Here is a 16,698-nt window from a genome sequence, read left to right on the forward strand (position 1 = left end):
GGAAGAATCAGAAGTTGCTGGAACAAGAGCCTATAGATTTACATGACAGCCTGAACTACCAAGCAGTGCTGCCAAAGATGAGGATACAGATATTCCACTTGAGAAAATGCAGAAGAATGGCCCTGAATATTACTGCTACTGTGACACTTGTCCTCTTCTATTGAGATCTGTCTGTTTATGAAGTCATTACTTCTCACCTTTCCAAAAAAGGAGGCCAAGAAAACTTCCATTTTAGATGGTGGACTGTACCTACAATTCAGATTATTTTTTTTTTTATTGTACACATCTCAAGACTAATTATAAGTAACATCAGGGATATTTCTTTTTTCACTTCCTCAGGATGTTTTGTTTTAGGCAGGTAAGCAATAAAATCCAATCCAATTTCCTTCATATAGGAAAGATGTTATGGGGAACAGAGCTTACTCAATAACAGCTACAATATCTGCTACAGCATGGAATGGGTGTTTCTGTGGGAGTCTGAAGTAGTTTTGAAGCTTAGAAGTAGGCAAGTAGAACATTTTCAGTGAGAATATGAAAAGCTCTAGAGAACAGAAAGGCTGACAGGTGGAGATAATAAAGTTTGACATATACGCACAAAGATAAGGATCATTACATCTGCAGGTTGCTAAGAAACAAATAATATTGGAGGATAGTTGTGAAATCTTCCTCTGGAAATGGGGAAAGATTTAAAAACTTTTTAACTTCACAACACTTCTGCAGTCACTGACTTCCCTAGTCAAGTCCTCCCCTTGAGGCCTGTCTCAGGTCATCCTTTTCCAGATGTCTATCCTGGCAAAAGTCTCATGAGCTACATCTCAGTGGCATACACATATGATCTAAATGATGACCATTCCCAGAGAACAAGCATCTGGTTCTCTTTTTTTAATCTTCCAATCCAGTTTTCTGGGTCACACTGGGTATTAGATGTCTTACTGAAAACCTTCTAAAAAGGTTTGTACTTGAACAGCTCAGGCGTTCCTGCAACCAGGGAAGTTACTGCTAGTTACAGTAATGAACCTACTAACACTCTGATGAACAAAGTTCATGTCTTTCATCACACTAGTTTTCTTATCTCAAAGGAAAGACGTACAAATTACATGTTACTCACTCAACTAATATTCTCAAATAGTATATTCCTTCATGCATATGCCACTTTCAGCAAGAAACTCCAAATATCTAAATTACAGTGATGTATTTATAGAGAATTACTTAATTTTGAGGATGATTTGTCTATGTTTACCTAAAAACAAGTGGAAAAATACTAGTACAAACAAGATAAAAAAGAACAGAAACCTAGACAGGACATTTAAAACAATTACTGTCAAATGTCTAACAACAAAATCCTAATGAGCAGTAAATAAATTACCATTACATTGCACAGTTGCTATTCATTACTTAATCTGCTTTTCCTGATTACTTTGTTCTTCTTATCAACTTGGAAAGTCTCCACTAAAATAATAAATTACTTCAAACTAAATGTCTTTTTTACTAGGGTGGGGAACAAAGTATCCTTCTACTCTAGATGCGAGTCCCATGCCCCTGTTTTCCATATGCCAGTTAAATTCTGAAAGGATTTCAGATTTTTTCTTCCTTTTTTTATTTTTTTTAACTGCACAAGAATTTAAAAGCCATCTATACACTGAACTTTGAAAGAAGTATAAAATGCCAAATCTACTTTTATAAACAAGATGATGCAACAGGGAAAAATTCATTCTAAAGGAAAAGAAAGCAATGCAAAAATATGCTGTGGAAATGAGAGAAAAGCTATACAGATAAACACTAAATCACATTGAAGGATGAGTCCTTAATACTTTTGAGAGTAACACAATCCTGCCTTAGGAACCAATCAACAAATCAATCTGTCAGTGGTTGTTTTCCCACAGTTTAATGGGACACACCACATTTTCCTAGTATTTTAAGTGTTGAAGGAAGTGACTTCCAAGAGACTTTGCCTCCTCTGTTACAAGAGAAATCAATGAAGCAGTATCTTCATTAGCAATGCTGTTACAAAGCAATTTCTCCACTTCGGCATGCTTTAGATGGAAGGACCCTTGAGAGACATTAGATTTACATTTGGCTTTGTCACAGGAAGCACACCTTAAAGTTCCCAAAAGACTGTAACCAAAACAAAGCCATCGTGCTGCCTCAGACCAGCTTGTACAGTAAATTTGGCACATATTTGACTATTTTAAAATAGCAAGTTTATCCAGCCACATTTTATTGAGACTTGAATAGTTGTGATGAATGATGCTCCATTAGGTCTAGCACTAACATTTAATACTAAAAATTCATTTTTAGTCTCATAAAGCTTGTGCTAAATAGAATAATCTTTGTCAGCAAAAGACTGACATTATAGTATTATTATTTGTATTCATATAGAACTGAGCCTAGACTAGGACATACAGTTATGTCTAAAATAACAAGCCATATTCAAGCATTCCTTTTGTTCTGCCAAGCTACTGTAATTTTAAAGCTCTCTTACATTGTAGTACTTCACAGTCACAAATTTCACTATGAGTTCCACAAAAATGCAAGGTTTAATTCACAGGAAATCGTCAGGTCAGTTCCCTTAGAAACAATTTCCTTACAAAGGACGGCAGGAAAGAAGGAAGGAAGAAAGGAAGGAAGGATGGAAGGACAGAAGGAATGGAAGGAGAGAGAGAGAACTAGGACAAACTCCACTGTAAGCATGCCTCCTTTGGCAGTAAACTGACATAAAAATACAGCAGACCAGTCCTGCTTCAGAAGCTCTTTTATCTTTGATTTTAACTTTGAGATACAATACACATGGTTGTGGATTTTTCAAATTTTGTGTCAAACCTAGAGAGTACATAATTGAATATAGAAACAATTTTTATTATTTAAAATGTGCACAGCAATCTAAAAACAGTACTATAAAAACACCTGGGCACAGTCTGATTTAAATCTATATACCTCTAATGAACTGAAGAGATTTGATTTAGGATAGAAACATTCAGACTTACTTAAAAACACAATCTAATCTACAGAGTATCTAGAAATATCTCACCAAGAAATGAGTCAGTTGTTTCAGGTGTACAATTATCGCAGCATGATTTGGGGGGGAGGGGAGGAGAGAGGCCAGTCACTAGAAACTTCTGTATCCTTACCAGTGGTGGCCCTCCCAGGAATATTGTTCCCTGTTTCCCAACAATAATACTTTCATCAGCCATTGCAGGTACGTATGCTCCTCCTGCTGTACAGGATCCCATGACTACTGCTATCTATCAGAAAAACAAAAAGGACAAGTTAATGAACTGTCCAACCCTTAAAAATAGCAAAGTCAGATTATATTATGTATTTTAATACAGGTCATTGGACAGCACTGCAAGATTATTTCTGTCTAAGAGAGCAAACTTTTCTTATATTTTAGCATTTCTTTTAAAAATAAGAAATCTTCCATTTTCAACAGTCTGTTGAACTATGATCTTCAGACTACCCTGCTGGAAAACTCAAATATGAAGTACCATGATCTAGGTACGTGATATGTTTCAAGAGACACACATTCTACCATGGAATTTGGTTTTACTCATGAACACTAAAGGTTAAAACGTATAGGTTTCTCCTGGTGTTTACACTTAAGTCAGGGCTTCCATTACTGTTTATTGGCATAATTGCACCAATGTTAACATCCTTTGAAGGAAATTTCTCCCGTCTCCTATTATGCTACTTCAGGTCTTCAATGGATCAACTAATTAATTTTGCCCTTTAGAGATGTGTTGAGCATCTCATTATAGGCTTCAACATGAATAATTCCTGCTTCATCCTTTTGCCTAATTTTGAGATGAACACCTAGTCAGTGAACATTTTCTACCAGTAATACCTTGGTGATACATTTACAAAATTAACTTGATCCCAGATATGATGAATACTGTAACTGTAGACAATCATGGAAGGGAAGTTTCTTAATTTCTCCTTCATAGGAGCATCTTCAAAGATCCTTTCAAGACACTTGCAGAGCAGAAGAAAAGGAATACTCATATGAAAAAGGCAAACACTTTCTTTCACAACCACACATATACACACACATCACCACTAAAAAAAAACTTGGAAAACAACATTATTTTATTTTAAGTTTGTTTCAAGATATTTCCAAGGTGACAACAATTAGTGTTACACGATAATTTAGAAGAAGAAAACACTGCATAGAAAAATAAAACTTCTAAATCACATTATGCACATCTAAAGAAGGACTACATGAAATACGTCAATCTGCTGTCATCAAATCAAACAGCCTTTTCAGCAAACAGTTTTCAGGATTGTAAAACCATATATATTCAGAGTCACATGATTAATCTACAGTACTTCTCTTGTGCATTTAATAAAAAACTCGGGGCAAATTCAAAAATAACCTAAGTCTCTAAAAATGGGAGAAACTTGGTGTAAATAAGTTTATTTCATTTTTTTCTCTAGGATTTGTGGTTTTTTCCAATTCTTAATTTTACCATGCTCACACTGAGAAAATGTGCCTGCATTTAAACTTTAACTCAGTTGTTAATTTTTTCCAACATAAAAACTGGAATATGTATCTACTGGAAAAAATAAAACCTACTTATTAAAACTTGTCAAATTTCCAAATAATGTCCTACCTCCTGATTTAATTTTTTAAATTGCTGCAAAGAAATTATTGATGTGTTCAATAACAGTCAACAGTCCTGAGTGCACATACACTATACTATTTCATATCCAGTGATCCATCCCCCATCGCATGCATGCAGCATATGAGTGTCAGAGAGCTCGGGAAGCAGCTAATGAGGAGCTAATCACAGCTTTCTGATTCACACCCATATAGACAACAACATAATTTAAGCTGTGGTGGGTGAATAATAAATTAGTCACAGGTAAAACTGGAGGGGGAAATTAAAAGCATATCAGCAACTAGAAAACAAAAGAGGGGGAAAAAAGCAAGCACTTTGAGGGCCAAACTGAGAAGAACTGATGAACTGATGAACAGAGCTTCAAGCAAGCCACAGCACAGATCATCAGGTAGCAAACTAATAATATCCAGACTCCTATCTCAGAAGAATTGACCAGAGTGGACATCAGAAAGAGCATAATTTCCTAATCCCATCTTCCAAAGAATCATGTTCTCAGACAGGGAAGATGGTTCTAGCTACCACAATCTGTTAGCACAGGACTAATAATAGATTTACGAACATTAACAGTGCCTCTTTGAAATAAAACCAAGCAGATACATCTCCCAAACAAAATGCACCCTTATCACATCCTTTTAAATAAAGGAATTGCTTCAGTAAAACATTTTTCTCAGTCTTCCATAAATATTTAAAGACAAATAAACATTCATCAGTGTCATACGTGGAAAATTTAACTTTCATCAGTGTCATAACAAACAGAAAAGTGTTTTAATAAAAGACAAATATTTCTTATATTTAATTCTTATTGTATATGAATACAATTACTCCTAATACAACACCATATGGTAAAGAAAAACAAATTTAACCTTTTAATGCCACTTTACAAGTATGTAAAATACATTTCAAGATATGCTGGAAACAAGAGCATGACTGTAGGGTCAAGCATTTCTCGAAAGGTCCTGTCCAAGATCAGTAATTTCAGCCTTGCAAGCTGGGTATACACATCTATCCTTGACATAACATCTGAAAATCATTACTCAAAGCAGATCACGACTGAACTCTCTAGGAAAAATAAGGTTTTCCAAAATTTCTCCAAAAAAGATAATTCAGCAAAACATCACTCCTTTGGCATTTGCTGTTCCAAAAAAACACTAGCACCAATCTAGGTCTACCAGGGAGTCTTACATGATTACAAACTGTATTTTTCTCTAAAGTATTTTTGTTCTAACTAAACACTGCTTTTCTCTAGAGACCTACCTAATCACTACAAGCGGTCTACTTCTACTGTAGGAAAGAACTGCAGAAGGTAAATTATGTCATACTTCCTAAAGAGATTTAGTGCATTGTTGGAATCTTCAGCCTTGGATTTTTATAGAGACAATGGACTGTGGGATTCTTTGGAAGAGTAAAAGATGGTTGAAGATTTGAACTCTTACTTGCTTCCAAAATGTGCCAAAAAGGTATCAAGGTAACACAGGCAGTTTCCTCAGAAATCCTGCGGAGCCAGTATCTGTCATGTAAGGAGTCAGACTGAACACAGTATCCTTAACTGGTGCATCTGCTTCACCCTCGAAGTACTGGCTTCTACTAACTCCTTCCCCCAGAAAAAAAAAAAACCCTGCCCAAGGCCTCAGTGGAGTCTCTTTTGTGAGGGGCTGGAATTGTGTCCCCCTGAGCCTCAGGGCAGCAGAATCCAGCAACAATCGTCTCTCAAGGGTTTTATTCCTTCTGAAAAAGAACACTGAATAATGGTATTATGGTGGCATTTGTGTCATAGCACTGCCATGGGCTCTGGTTGTGTGACAGCCCAGTCTCAGACAACACGGAGTGAAATAACTGCTGTGACATATAACTTGCAAGAACCTCATGGCCCACTGCAGGCACCCATAAATTAAACTGTATCCCAGCCCTTTGCTAGGATAATGACCAGCTTTTTCAGGGTTTCAAAGTGTGGTAGAGAACTTTTTCTTGAAAATAAATACTGTCATCACAAGTTCCACAGTATGTGTGACCTGTTTCTCACTCAGAATAGATTTTGCTCTTCTCACTGTATAGAAAACAGAGGTTCAATAATTTTTAATGTTCTGCATTCCTCAGCTCTTACTGTAATTAGCCATAGATTAATCTGTCAGGATTGTATAGATCACAAGTCTTAAAGAGAACCTGGATTTATGACCATAACTTCTTTTTGCTCTGACCACTTGCAGATGCCCATAAAGAATTCAGGTTTCAAACAATGTCTTTATTTCTTCTATTGATATATTGTTTTGTTGGAAGGTTGTATATACTTTCCCCGGTAAAGTGAAAGAGTTCTTCAGTTCAAATTAATTTTGCTGTGCCTCAGTGCTAAATGAGGAAGCTGTCTGCTCTCCCTTCTGGTCAACGAAAAAAAAAGACTAGTTCTGAGAACTGGTGTTCAGAACTGGTAGTTCTAAGAAGTTCCATACAATTTGCTTTTTTGACTTGTTTTAAGGACCTTTGGTGCAGTCTGTCTTCTTCATACTTAAAAAAATACAGTAAGATTGGGAAAAGAAGATGAACTAGGACCATCAAAGGTGTGGAACACTGCAGGAAGAACAGCTAAGAAAGCTTGAATTTTTTGGTCTGCAAAAGGGAGTATAAGGCCAGTATAAGAGAGGGCTACAAAACCATACAAAGAGGTAGGGAGTGACCGAGTAGACAGCAATTCTGTAGGCTGTCAATTACCCAGTTGTTTGCTCTTCTGTAGTGTTCCTTTATTTGCAGTAGGTTATCTTCAAAGATCATGGATTTTTCCACTCTCCCTGGCAGCTTCTCACAGGTCCCTGCTAACAAGTCCCTTTGAGTCTTTATTCTGTTACCTGTCTTTCTCAACTCCATTGGGACTGTACATCCTGCCCTTCACTGTCACTGCAGCCATAGCTGCCCATCAGCAATCCTCAAATGTTTTACATTCTTCATGAGTAATAGATTCAGCAAAATATGTAGTTTTCCTTCCCTAGCACACCACCTGCATCAAAAAGACAATCCCTATGTATTACTGAGTGAACCATGACACAAAAGCACTTCTAAATCCAGAAACTGTGACTAACAGTAATTCTGTGCATCATTAACGCATTAGAAAATAACCTTATTATTAGGGCCGCTTCAGCATAAAACACATCAGGGTATAAAATGGATTTATACACATACCCCTGTTAGTGGAAAATATGTCTCATTTATTAGCCATCCTCAAGGGGGTCCTCACCTTTGCAGTGCTGATGCAGAACTGTCCCAAGAGATTTTCTAGGGCTTTCTCATATGGCCCCACAAACCATTCTCAAGTCCATTTCTCTCCTACTCCCAGACAGGAGCAGGCAGGTCAAATCATTAACACTAAGAATAAGAAAGTAGACAGTTTCTCAAAACTATAATGAATTTTTGTGGACAGTTACTGTATTTACAGTGCTTCCAAGCCCCAGACTGGGCCATCAGGTTAGCACAACACAATGCAATCAGAAACAAAACATGGGCACAAGCCTTGGAAAGAGGTAAAGGCAGCAGGCATAAAAACTATTTAGTACATTAATTCTTAGATAAAAGCAAATTACCTGTGGAATTCCTTGTGAGGACATGACTGCTTGATTATAGAAAATACGGCCAAAATGATCTCGATCTGGAAATACTTCTGCTTGCCGTGGTAAATTTGCTCCTCCTGAATCAACTAGAATGAATCGAATTATATTAGCATGTTTTGAACAGCGTTACATACTTGTTGGTATAGCATCTGCACGTTACCTAAACTATACAGCAGTTACTATCACTGTGTATGTATTTCCACGAATGTAGGTATAATAGCACATTCTTTTTGGAAAAATAAAGAAGAAAAACAGTAAACAGCTCTCTCCAAAATAACATCCATCCCAATAATTTTCATAGAAAATAAACTCAGAGACGCTTAAAGATGCAACCATACCTCCTCAAACAAACTCATCTTGCTGCAAACTAAGAACACTATTAATGTACAATTTTAACTCAACTATTCTATTACAATTCTGTCACAAGCTCCAGAAAAAGGCAGAGCTAATCACCACTGAGTTCAAAAGGTGCTGCCTCTGTTCTTTCATAGCTTGATTAAACTTCACAACAAAGACATTAAACTAACTTTAAGATGATTCATTTACTATGTGCCCTTGCCTCAGGATACACCCTCCTGCTCACAGGTCTCCAATAGCAGCTACCTCTCTGCTCCCAATTAATGAAAATACAACCTGTCACGAGAGGTATCCAAAGAAGGACAGAAGACTATGAAGAAATGCACATGGAGATAAAGCATCTCTGAGAATTCTGGCTCCTGGCAATTTATTTTTATGTACAACCACCAGTCTGTATGCATACTCTCGTCCTACATGACTGCAGCCAAAAGAAAATGTCCACACCAGTGACTGACTCAGTGACAAATGGCACTAGATGTCCACATGAGAATTAGCAACTAGGCAGCTGTTATCACTGGTGGAAAAGGCAGTTCAAACAACATGAAAATTACACAGGCAGCACAGTGCTGACTACAAAGCACTCCCTTTTATCACATTGTTCAAATCAACTGGAATAAGCCCAGGTACAGAAACTGCAAGGCTAAAGTAACTCACCAGATATGAATGACATTGTTCATTCAAGGATTATACCTCTCAAGACGGAATAAAACCCCTAAACTTTTCTTTCAAAGGCATAGCTGTGCCCCACGGTTCCTCATTCCAAAAGACCTTAAAAGAGTAGAATCACCCACAATTGCTCACTGATACTCACTAAAAAAGACTTCTCTGAACAGACAGAATTTGCTCGTAACTCAGATGAAAAAAACAGTAAGAGCTGTTTCGCAAACAGCAAAGCTAAGTTTCTTCTGTTTTTTTAAAAACTAAAATCAAATTTAGTCCTCTCCTTCCCTTCAGGACTCTTTCTATAGCAATCCCACAAAATCTACACCCACACTGTCCCTGTATCCATCTCACCACCAGTTTCAAGTTCACACTTCTCCTAATCCTTCTATTGGTGTTATTCACATGTTTGACTTATCAGCAGGGCAAGAAACTTCAAACACTTGGGCTGGCCAGAACCTGTATTTATGTTGACTATTTAACTAGTGCAAGCATCCAGACTGGCAAACAGCTGATATTTAAGTCGCTAAACTAAGCTGAACAGACAAGGAATAACCTGCCCTATTTTTTAAAATGGAGTAGAAGGTCTTTCTCCTCTGATGCTGACATACACAAAACCCACAGGAATACACACTTTCTTACAACTTTCTATCGAAGCTGACTGAAACTGGCTAATAGGTTCAGAAGTCATTAGACTGGGTATTTGTATAAAACCATATAAGAAAACACTATCAGTAATACATTACAGATATCTGTCACTCTGTTCATCTTTTATAATAAAAGCATATGTAAGTAAAACTTACATGAAGATCTGGCTAAATACTGATCTAATAGGCTAAACTCAAAATGAAAAATAAAATACAATTAAATATCTGCTTCAAAAAATTCATCCCAAATCCTAAAAATTTACTAATCCAAAATACTTTTGAAATTTTATCACTCTTATTATTTTTATTTCCTTGGGATGTTTTCTCATACAGATACAGTTAAAAAAAAAAAGTACGTTCTGGTGGAGGATGTAATTTGAATTGATTGGATGAGTCCACAGGAAATGTTGCTTATCCATGACAGAAAGAAGTGATACAGTGTTAACAGTTGCATCTGTATTTTATGAAGCCAGCCCTATAGCAGGAGTGTACACACCCCCCTGTTAAGATGTGCCAACCCTCTGTAAAGATAATACAGTATGGATGAAAATGCATTTGAATAGGTGTGCTTCAAACACACTGCTGGTTAGTCAGATCTGCAGACACATCAGCTGCCCTTAACACTGGACCTTGGCTATTTCTGCAATGGGACTTACCCAAATAAAGGCAAGGGAGATGATTTTGCATTGCAATTTCTTGAGCACGTAAATGTTTTTTAACAGTGATGGGATAATAGGTACCACCTTTGACAGTTGCATCATTAGCAACAATCAAGCATTCCGTCCTAAAAATAAAAAAAAATTTATGAGAGAGAAAAGTATTTCTAATGAGTAAATATGTATGTCAGTTAAGAAATGCAACATGTCAAGGACTCTTGAAGCCTTGATGCTCTAAGAGAGCTCTTCTCACCTGCCTTCACTCAAGGGCACATTGTAACAGCAGCCTCAGAACTATAATGTCCTGTTCCATTTTTTCAGGGAGTAAAATAATCCTGCATAGCACCATAATTAACTTCAAGAACAGTCTTGGAGGTACTTTAAGTAAGCAAAACTAATTTTTAGGCTAAAATACCATGCTATTTTTTTAAAGCTTTCCAAATGCACTCCTCTCTTTCCTTCACTGGACATCTGAAACTCCATGTATGTTTTGTTTAGTTAGTGGGATACACTAACTAAAAATCTCCAACAAACAAAAAACAAAATAAAATACCTCACTTCCTTTCAGCTATGGCCAAACAAATTGAGATACTGATTTTGTTGATTTTTGAGTGTCTGAAACAAAACATTAAAAACACTAACAGCCTAATACTGGAAATTGAATAAAATGATACCTTCTTCCTTTTCATATCATAAGTAATGTAGATGACTGGAATCTCTCACCCAGATACTCGTCCAATGCCTGTGATAATGCCTCCTGCAGGTACCTCTTCATTACCATACAACTGGTAACCAGCAAACTGGGAGAACTCCAAAAATGGAGACCTGAATAATGACAAATGAAATAAAATGGTAAAATACTACTAGTTCAATCTGCCATTGTATCTTACTTTAAAGGTTAAATTTTAAAAGATTTTTTTCAAAGGAAATCAGTATTTCAAAGAGCATTTCTGTAAAATTTCAATAATGTTATTTAGTGTTCATCATGTTAGTGTTTATGGAAGCTAAAGAGGAAAGAAGCCTGTTGCAATATTTACCTGCAAGAGACATCCTGAAATGTTTAAGAAAAGAAAAAGGAAGCACCTACCCAGGATCAATAAGCTTGTCAATTCTTTCTCTGGGTAACAACTTTCCTCTTGATGTATGAAGCTTACGAGCTTTTTCTCCACCTCCTGTGATACAACAGTAAATTGTCACATTTTCTATGGACGCAGATAAGATAAATCGTCAGTTATATTAAAACTTTGAATGGAAATGCTGATGAGTTCCAGTTTTTGAAGTATGAACCTTAATAATAAATAATAGTTTCTACTTCAAACAGATTTAAGGTATTGATAAAAAGGCTTGTTTTTTAGAACCTATTTATTTCCACCTCATTTTTTACAGTTAGTCTTGAGGCAAAGATTTTAATAAACATAGTTGTCTGAAACTTTCCCCCACTGCTTGGCAATAAACACAAGCGCAGAAAACAAAAACATGTAGAAAGCACATCAGTCGAACTACAGGAAATACTAATCCCTAGAACCATTCATAATAGCTACACTGAATGCATTCTTGAATGACCCAGCACCATCTAGATTAATTTCCTTAGACCATGCCAAAACTGTAGGCAGAATTCAGACATACAGCATTTAATATCAAGTTTATATTTGTTTCATTTCAACTCTTCACTAGAGGTCATCCTAAATCTTTTGCTCTCTAGAGCTTTGTGTCATTCAATACTTCAAGATTTGTTGACACACCTCAGCCTCTTTGTAACAACTTACACAAACATTGTCTCTCAGTGTAGACAGATCACTGATCCGCCTCATCACTCTAAAATTGTCTCCCTGTCCAAAATGAAGATGTTATGTTTTGCTAACATTTCTCCTGAGACTCCAGGATTTCTCTGTCAGCTACACATAACTGAAACAGAGATTCTAAGCCTCCCTTGAAGTCCTTTTCCCCACCTCCTTCCTTGATCACCACACACATAATTTCCTACCTGTCAGGCATGCCAGAAAGCCCACAATTTATTTTCAGTTCAGCCAGTTCACTAGATCTATATATCCATCCTAAGTCTAAATCTTGTAAATTCTTTCTGTACAAGTTTCTTAAAAAGCAACCTCTCATATCCACCCACAGAGATACTACTCTCATCCATGTTCTCAACATCTCACTACATCATAACCACACTATCTCAGACCTCTGAAGTCTTTCATTTACACTGTGTGACGCTGCAAAAATAATTTCCGTACTGAGACTTTTGTCATCTTGGCGCATCACATATGCTTGCTTCCAGTAGCCATTCTACTGAACATTCCTCTTCCAACATCAAGACACTCTACTCTGCACTAACCTCCACTCTGAGAAGTAGTGTCCTTAACAATGAAACACACTTGGCAGCATTTAAGTTGAAAACTCTTCTTAATTTCTTCTTTATAACAATCCCTCACCACTGTAACTGCTGATAGCCTATGATCAGTCATGGAAATTAAAGGTATCTCACCTGCTTCTTGTGCTTCCTGTCAGAAAACCACCTGTGGTAAAGGGGCAGGGACCACTTCCTATTGCACAGCTGGGGATTACTCAGTAGAGTGGGATCAGAAAAACCCTACACACTGAGTAACAGCTAACAAATGAAGCATTCATTGCAAAGACCTCAAACAAGAACTCATCCTCTGACAGCTTTTACAGTGAAATCTAAAGATGCTGCACATATACTTCAGAAGCATTCAACATAGGTACCTAATTTTTCTTATATACTTAGATGATATGTAAAGCAATTTCAATCAATGTCACTCTAACATTCTGGTAGAGGTTGCTCAGATGAAGGAAAGGTGAACACTATGGTCTTGTCCTGTCATTGTGTAACAGGCAAACAAGCAGCAAGGAAGAAGGTCATAACCATTAGTTTATGAGGCACACATCATTAGTTCATTAACTGCTGAACAGTCTCTACACCCATAGAAGACAGAGGCAGCCCATGGGTTTTAACATCTCCTCAGGAAACTCTGGATCCCTGTTTCACAGCAAGAAAGAAAAAGCATTGAGCACAAAATCTTAACTGTGCTCCATTCCAAAGTTGCAAAAGAAATTGCGTTACATAAGAAACAGTGTATGAAATGACAAAACCAGTATAATGATAGGGCACAATTAAAGCTACATGCTCAGCCTCTAGCAGCATAATTAGGCATTTATTAAATGTTTTCATTTTATTGTTTCCATGAATTATAGTCAACTGCAATTCATTCAGGCAGCCTTACAAGTCAAAAAGAAGAAACACAGATTTTGATCTTTTAAACTACTACCGACCTGCTTTCTCCTTGCCAGCTCAACTACAGCTAGAAACTTGGAAAAGATCAACCAATAAAAGGAGGACAATAGAGAATTCCCATCCTTTATTGGATGCAAGGGGGCATTATAGTGACAGAGGATGAGGAAAAGGCAGAGGTACTTAATACCTGCTTTGATTCAGTCTTTAACAGGATATCAGCCCGCTGAGTTGGAAGACAGGGAGCAAAGGGAAGGGAGCAAACTGAAGCTCCTTTAATCCAAGGGGAACTGGCAGTGACCTGCAACACTACTTAAACACTACTTAAACACACACAAGTTTATGGGGACAAATGTGATCCACCCAAGGGTACTGAGGGAGCTGGTGGAGTCACTGGGTAATTTTCAATTATTTGCAGCAGGTGTGGCTAAAGAGGAAGGTCCCAGGTGACCAGAAGTTAGTCTAGACACCCACTGCCAGGAAGGGCTGGAGAGACAATCCAGGGAACTGCAGGCCTGTCAGTCTGACACTGGTGCCAGGGGAACAAATGGAACAAACCACATTGAGGGCCATTATGCAGCACATACAGGACAAGCAGGGGATCAGGCCCAGCCAGCAGAGGTTTAGGGAAGGCAGGCCCTGGCTGACCAACCTGATCTCCTTCTACAACAGGATGACCCACTTAGTGGATGAGGGAGGCGGTGGATGTTGTCTCTGTGAACTTTGGCAAAGCCTTTGACACCATTTTCCACAGCTTTCTCCTGGAGAAACTGGCTGTTCATGGCTTGGATTGGTGCACTCTTGGCTGGGTAAAAGGCCCTGTCTGGACAGCTGGGCCCTGTCTCTGGCTGGAGTTACATCCAGCTCGTGTAACTAGTGGGGTTCCCCAAGGCTTGGTTTGGGATCCAGTCCTGTTTAATAAGTTTAACAACAATGTGGACAGAGGATTGAGTGAATCCTCAGTAATTTCCCAGATGACACCAGGTTGGATGGGAGTGTTGATCTGCTGCAGGGCAGGAAGGCTCTGCAGAGGGATCTGGGCAGGCTGGATCAATAGGCAAGGCCAACTCTTTGAGGTTCAACAAGCCCAAGCACCAGGTTATTATTCTAAAATCTAGACTTTCATACTTACCTAACCTGATTTTTTCTGCTTGTTCTTGTAGCTCAGTTACCAGTGCCTTCATTCGTTCATAGTTCTCCTAAGTGGAGAGCAAAACACAATTTTAAATTCAACCAAGGGTGACTATATTTAATTTTGTAATAAACAAACATAAGAAGTACAAGACTAATTTCTCTTCCAAATCTAATTTTACCTTACTAAATACTGTCTCTGTATTGTCTTTAAAGTAGCAACATTTCTACCCTAGAACTAGCCTCTCTCAAGCATTCCAAAGCATTTAATCAAAATGTTATACAATAAAATCTTATTGTGTTAGGATAGGAAAAGACTAGTTCTGAAATTAATAAACTAAAATAAACTAGTTACTATAGAGCTGAAGTGCTGTTTCTTAGATTTTGTTTATCTTTGGCATAGGTTTGTTTGCATTTTGAATCTAACTTCGTAAAAACCACAGACTTGAATTAAGTGTCCTTATTACTTGTACCAAAGGATGAATGACCTAGGTCAAATAGATTTTGGTAAACACTTTTTAGATTCTTGTTCTCTAGGTTGAAAAAGAAGATAAAACAAAAGTTGGTTTTGCTTTGTTTTGTCTTGGTTTGGTTGTGTTTGGTTTTTTGGTTTTTTTTAAGCTGCTGTTCTTGCTATCATACTTCTAGAAAAACAAAGATTCAAAATCTGAATATGAGTGAATCAGTACTGAGCTCACCATTTTCATTCAAATTATCCAAAACTCCATGTACACATTACAGCAAGTTGGGATTTTTTTACAGTTTCTTAGGAATTTTAAGGTATTAGTCAAGCTTAATTTGTTGGGGTTTTTTTGCCAACACATTAAGAACTTTACTACCTTTTTGAAAAATGCAACTGCAATAAAAGAACATGCTGCACAAAAAGATCTGATTGCCTTGTCTAATTCTCATTTATATGATGTTTGAGCCTACTTTCACAGAAAAAAACCAGCTGGTAAATCCATGTTAACTCTCTATAACTCTCATATATACTTGAACACACAGACTTACAGTTTCCTTTAGGAAGATGCTGCAAATGTTGCAGTTGAGTTTGTTGACTTAGGCATTGAAAGGTAAAGAAACAAAGTAGAAATAAAATAAAAACATTAACAGATTCAGCTCACATTTGAAGTGCTTTGACTGTAGAGTGACTTTCAAAACAACATTATTTTTCTGCCTTTGTAATTGCCACACATAGATTAAACAGACTCTCTTGAAAGGTAAAAATGTATCTTGTAATTCCATACTTTTAGAAGTCTGGAGTTGTCACAACACCCAATATTACTTTACATCAGTGTTCAGCTTGTCCACCTGGGTCATTTTGCACCTTTACACACCAAAAATTTTTCCTGTTTCTACTTGTTCAGTCAGTCTTTTTCCTCTAAACACATTCTTCTTTTGCACACAATACTGTGCTTAGAAACTCACCTTTAACATAGGAAAAAAACCAAAAAAGCAGGTAAAATTGCAGAGGATGTTAACAGAGGAACAGTAATCACAGTCATAACCTTTCTCATTAGATTTTGACTCACTGTAGCTAGTTTAGCTACTCTACCTGAAAACTGTGAAAGGACTTTTTAGATAAACTGTAAATAATACTGCACAAAACCATCTGAGTTGCTTAAACTCATTCAACTTCTATCACAATCTTTCATGCCTTAAACCAGAATAGAACACTGTTATACTCTACCAAAGAGAAATAAGGATGTATTAAAATAATTCTGAATACACACAGAAAAGACTACTCTCAGAAATAAACATGCTAGTTTTACCATGTATTTGTGG

The 16,698-nt window shown here is 37.1% G+C and overlaps 1 protein-coding gene across 1 annotated transcript in view; it reads right to left on the bottom strand.

Annotated features, from left to right (window-relative positions):
- The window catches only part of MCCC2 (methylcrotonyl-CoA carboxylase subunit 2), a 37,265-nt gene that overhangs the window by 18,814 nt on the left and 1,753 nt on the right, over window positions 1-16,698 (bottom strand). The window contains exons 2-7 of the mRNA XM_058043526.1: window positions 14,915-14,981; window positions 11,617-11,701; window positions 11,253-11,354; window positions 10,530-10,657; window positions 8,183-8,295; window positions 3,129-3,242 (exon numbers count right to left, since the gene is read on the bottom strand). Coding sequence (XP_057899509.1) covers window positions 3,129-3,242; window positions 8,183-8,295; window positions 10,530-10,657; window positions 11,253-11,354; window positions 11,617-11,701; window positions 14,915-14,981 — 609 coding nt within the window. The remainder of the gene's footprint in view (window positions 1-3,128; window positions 3,243-8,182; window positions 8,296-10,529; window positions 10,658-11,252; window positions 11,355-11,616; window positions 11,702-14,914; window positions 14,982-16,698) is intronic.

The sequence above is a fragment of the Melospiza georgiana genome, chromosome Z (genome assembly GCF_028018845.1).
Source record: "Melospiza georgiana isolate bMelGeo1 chromosome Z, bMelGeo1.pri, whole genome shotgun sequence".
In the NCBI taxonomy this organism is placed as follows: Eukaryota; Metazoa; Chordata; class Aves; order Passeriformes; family Passerellidae; genus Melospiza; species Melospiza georgiana.